Source organism: Telopea speciosissima, chromosome 7, assembly GCF_018873765.1.
Source record: "Telopea speciosissima isolate NSW1024214 ecotype Mountain lineage chromosome 7, Tspe_v1, whole genome shotgun sequence".
Taxonomy (NCBI): Eukaryota; Viridiplantae; Streptophyta; class Magnoliopsida; order Proteales; family Proteaceae; genus Telopea; species Telopea speciosissima.
In genome coordinates, this window is record NC_057922.1 from 11,336,496 (window position 1) to 11,341,681 (window position 5,186).

Below are 5,186 nucleotides of genomic sequence, written 5' to 3' on the forward strand. Positions count from 1 at the left end.
GCACCGCCTCATCTCAAGTGCTACACATGCAGCATTGCTGCTCGGATTGATAGGAACCGAGTCCCACAAACCACACACCAATCCCAAAAGGTTAATCGACTTTTAGAACCGTGAAATAATGGATATACACAACACACACCACACTCACACACTCGATGTGAGACTAAACCCACACATCCCTTTTTTTTTTAAGTGAGATAACCTTTGATATTTCTATCCGTTTTGTCTTTCATTGTGTTGAGAACTTGATGTTGGGAATTGGGAGTTAGAGAGGTACGTATATTTTCACATTTGTTATCTCGGATTTGGAATGTGTCTTCATATATGATTTTGAACAATCTCCATCTAACAGTTTAGGTCTTGTGAGTTGGACTCCGAAATATCTAAGGTTATCTCACTTTATTTGAGAGGAACACACAAAATTACTGTTCTACCTTTATGAAATTTAAAATCTCATCTACATCTCTGTTATGCCCCTATGTGCTCTCAATGGCCTCCGCACTGGTCTAAGAGTTACATGATCAAACAGCAATCTCTTATCCATTCTTTATAGGAAAAAAAGTGCTGCTGTATCGCATTCCCCTGCACCCACACATAAGGTAGGAGAAAGGTGAAATCACCACCCATCCCTCTTATTGGATGCCCTTGCGTGCTCCCTTATTACCCCATGCATTGGTGCAGGACCACACAACCATGGCACGCATGATGATTAACACATGGTATAAATATCAACATAGTCTTCCTTTGTTGAATGAAGGAAGGGATGGTTATAGAAGTTGACAGAGTCAATTGGAGATGACCAATAAAGTTTGGATCATATATGCATATATGCTTGCTAGAATTGTTGATTGAGTTGGATAATTTGACCAGTCGTTCAAACTTACTTGACCTTAGACTTGTTCCAAATAGCACGTGATGCATTTGGTAAAAGAATATTGAGGATGAGATAATTGACAATCATCCACAACACATATATAGATCACTGGATTAACTAAGTAGATCTGTACAAAATTAATAGATAGACTTTGGCCATAACATCTATATTATGTTGGGTTCCATGCGGTGGGCGGAAGAAATAGTCTCACATTGAATATAAATAGGATTGTGGGTGGTTTAATAGGTACTTTGGTACCTTCTCCTTAATGGTTATGTCAACAACAATTCTTTCTTTGGAAAATGGAAAGCATTATATATTGGGTTTTCACAATTGGTTACACAGACCTTGTAATCATACAAAAATGCCTTAAAAATTTTCATACAATCAATGTATTTTATCTTATTTGGACCACGTTAGATGATTACGATTCAATATACCTTATATATTTAATTACGTCTTTCCTTAATTAGCCGGCAACAATTGAAAGTAAGATTCAATCTTAAAACCTGGTTATATCGAGCCAAGATTCTTACCAGCTATCTTGTTGATATTTTCATTTTGGCAACAATTTATTCCTAAATCCCAATTAATTTATTTTTTTGGTAAATAAATCTCAATTAATTCACATGTTGGCTGATCTAGACTACGTACCTCTCATATATATTTATTGAATGTATGGAATGACTAGGCCAGCACTCGATAATATAAAATTGGGGCATTGTTCTCTATGCCGCAGCGCAAGCTGCGCCCAGGCACATAGGGGTGGGTGCAATGACCACCCTGTCCCCTGAGTGGCAGGCCCATGTGCTTAGGCTTTGCGCTGCAGCACAGAGAACATTCTCCCTATAAAATTGATCCACTTTGCATGGACGACTCGATCACAAGTCACACATGATCTTCATTTATAATTTACAAAAAATAATAAATTTTCAATTTTCAATTTTGGGGCAACTCTAGTGTGTGGATACGAGTAAATAATTTGGGTTAGTACAAGAAACCATTCAAGTTATATAGGCTAATCCGATATTTTTATATTATTCCAGTCGGTTGTTAGTTGAATGGTTGATGGATCGACATACTCAATTTTTTTTCTTTAAAAATAAGATAAAAGTTCATTTTTATTTATTTTTTGAATAAACAATGTTTTACTGATAAGATCGTGTAGTACATAGGAATTCTGAATTACAAATTTATAGAAGTCTTACAGTGGAAATTGGCCTCTCAGTCGTCAATGTCAAGAACCAGATCCTCCAAGCAAAGGAGTCATCCAAATTGTTTCTCCCTTCTTAAAATAAAAGCAAACGTACATGAATCTAAACTCGATGCCAAATAAGTGCTATTTTAAATAACAAAGATCAACTTAATTGGTGGATCGATGTATTTGCCAATAAGAAGTGAAATCAGTACTTTGTTATCAAATTCTACAATTAGTTGGTCCAAACTATCTTCAACAGTTAGTACGATGTCTGTCCGAATTGTCATTGCTTCGTTGATGAGAATGATTAAGAACATAATCGATTCAAATGTAGCATGTTTCAATATTTTGTTTCCTTCATTCATGTACCCAAAAAAGCTAAGGTAGATGAGATTAAATTAAATTAAACTATAATTAATTAATTAATTCAATCCCAACCTAATTAATCTATGATTTTCTATATATTAATTCTTTGATTAAGTGTTTATTAATTAACCAGACTTTTTAACTCAGCCTAAATAGACACTTGTCTTGTCCTCCGCCGTCCCCTTCTTCAATTTACAATATCGATTTTTCAATTAGTTTTTATTTTCAGGTTAGATCTTAAATGATACCATTGCTCGTGTTCTCTTGCGTGGCAACTCTGGTTTAAAGAAAATAAAGGAATTAAGAAACTTCCCAGATATTAATCGTTTATTTTATTTATTGATGGATAGGTAGGAATAGGTCCTACGTACATAGTTGTAACCACGCAGAGGTGTCTTCCATGGTGGGACAGATGAAAGGAAACCAATCCTTTAAGAAAAAGCCCTCCAACAACAACAACAAATTAAGAGAGATGCAGATATCCAGGTAGGCAAAAGGGGTGGGGAATTTGAGAAAAGATAAAAGTAGTGACGAAGTCAAATAATTAAAGCTTTGCTTTGCTTGCTTCCTCCTTCTTACGTGTTTTCCTTTTTCCCAACAATTGTAATCCCACGCTGATGCTGGCTCGTTCTTATCATGAGAAAGGAGAAAACGCGTAAGCACCACTAAGCCGGCCATCTTATTAGAACTTTCGTTAAGTACTTTCCTACCCCGTGTTCTTTCTTCAATATAATTAATATTTCCCTTCTTCGGATTCATAATCTTAATTCTCTCTCTCTCTCTCTGTCTCTCTCTGGTTCCAATTCATTTTTCTCTCTGTCTGGTCACATATATGGGTTCTCTTCATGAGAAATCAAGTTTGCTAGACAACAATTCAGCAATACAAGAAATGGAAGAAGGAGAAGGAGAAGAAGGTTACGAGGTGGAGGGATTTGGGAATGATGGGTGTGCGTGTTTTCGATTCTTCGGCATAGGAAGGCAGAGGAGTAATGAACGTGTATCTCTGTTGCAGTCGCAACAAGGATCATCATCATCATCATCATCATCATCATCAGAAAACAGAGAGAGTCTGTGGAGGAGAAAACTAAAGGATTTGAAGGAGATAACTGAGTTGTTGTGTGGCCCAAAGTGGAAAAACCTCATTCGCAAGCTCAGCGTCTACGCCAATGGAGGCAACAAGAGACGGAATAGGAGGGCCGCCCAGTTTCAATACGATCCTCAAAGCTATGCTCTCAATTTCGACCATCGGGATGACGATGAAGATCTCGACGCTTCACGCCTTGGTTTCAGCTCACGCTTCGCTGCTCCGTCTAAGATCAACACTGGCTCAGTTGGATTTGGATTCCCGAGTCGTGACTCGTGACCCACCTGGTTTTTCCTCTTTCAAGTCTTAACCCTCCCTTGCCCCCCTCCCCCCCACCTTATTTTTTCTTTCCAATTTTTTGAACCCTTTTTCTCCTTTCAGTGCTACACTTTCTTGGCAATGAGATGATGGGTTGTTAGAGTTCCATACAATTACACCATATATTGCCTGTTAGTGAAAAATTTGTAATTTTATGCTTGTAAAGGAATGAATATATATTATTTTTGGCAAAAAGAATATTGCCTGGTCACATGGATCCTGCGCCCAAACATAGGAATTCTCATATAGAATATCTCCAAATCAGATTGTTTATTAAACATTATGGCATTAATTCATTCCTTATACTATCAATGCACATTGATAGTAACCCTCACTGTTAGGTTGCAACAAAAATAAAATAGAAGGGAATTAAAGCACAATTAAATTTAAGGGAAAAAGAATGCTAATCGGTCATGTGATTAGCATGGTTCTTGCTCTTACACACAAATCAATGCTTTTGAGTGTGAAAGAGACCATTCAGTCTGTAGAGAAATCGAAAATCGCATCCAAACCAATGCCTCTATGCACACTTTCATTGGGTGCAGGTGTGCTGGTGCGAGGGTTACACAAGCGGTTAGTATTCTCTTGCCCTAAATTTTAATTGAAAATCTTTGTAATCATTACGTAATATGATTTGTGTAATTAATTCTATATATGATATTATATTTTGAGAAAAAAAGGCCTAAAAAGCAGCACCGTCCTTGCCCTTAGAGACGGGGGACACCACTTATGAAAATGATAAATCCCACCCCTGTTGATTCTTTGAAGTTCTCCTACTATGGTATAAGGGTCACGTCGGAAAAAAGAACTATATCTGAGAGTGTGGCCTATGTTAGTGCTCCCATGAATCTCTCTCTCTCTCTCTCTCTCTCTCTCTCTCTTCCCAAAATAAAAAGACATTTCTACCCCTTTGTTTTGAGAAGGAGAGAGATAGATAAATGGGAGTAGGAGTGTTGGCGTATTTAACTTTACCCACCTTTCTTTCCTTCTACTTGCAACGAGCCGAAGCCTTGAGTGGTTTTTTACAATCATAGCTCTTAAAGCCGGATTGAAGGTCAAACCAAATGAATCCTCGATTCCCTTTTATTTTTTCCCCTCCCTTCCGGCTTTCTTACTAGATTTGCGGAGAAACCTTTAGTTTCAAAACAAAATAAACCCAGATTTCTTTTCCCTTTCAGCTTTCTAACAAGATTTGCGGATAAATTAGGCCAAATTGGAAGAATAAAAAACAACAAAAGGAAAATCGTGAAGTTCTAGCTATAATGACCTGCGTACGTACGTGCTTCCTCATATGGGTCTTGGTCAGCTACCACTTTCAAGGGGGAATGAGTGGTTATTCTACCGGA

The 5,186-nt window shown here is 37.4% G+C and overlaps 1 protein-coding gene across 1 annotated transcript; it reads left to right on the forward strand.

Moving 5' to 3' along the window:
- Positions 1 to 3,247: 3,247 nt before the first annotated feature.
- On the forward strand, positions 3,248 to 3,801 carry LOC122668225. The gene is made up of 2 exons (XM_043864816.1): positions 3,248 to 3,462; positions 3,493 to 3,801. The coding sequence occupies exons 1-2, from the start codon at positions 3,271 to 3,273 to the stop codon at positions 3,799 to 3,801; spliced, it is 501 nt and encodes a 166-aa protein (XP_043720751.1). The 5' UTR covers positions 3,248 to 3,270.
- Positions 3,802 to 5,186: the final 1,385 nt, after the last annotated feature.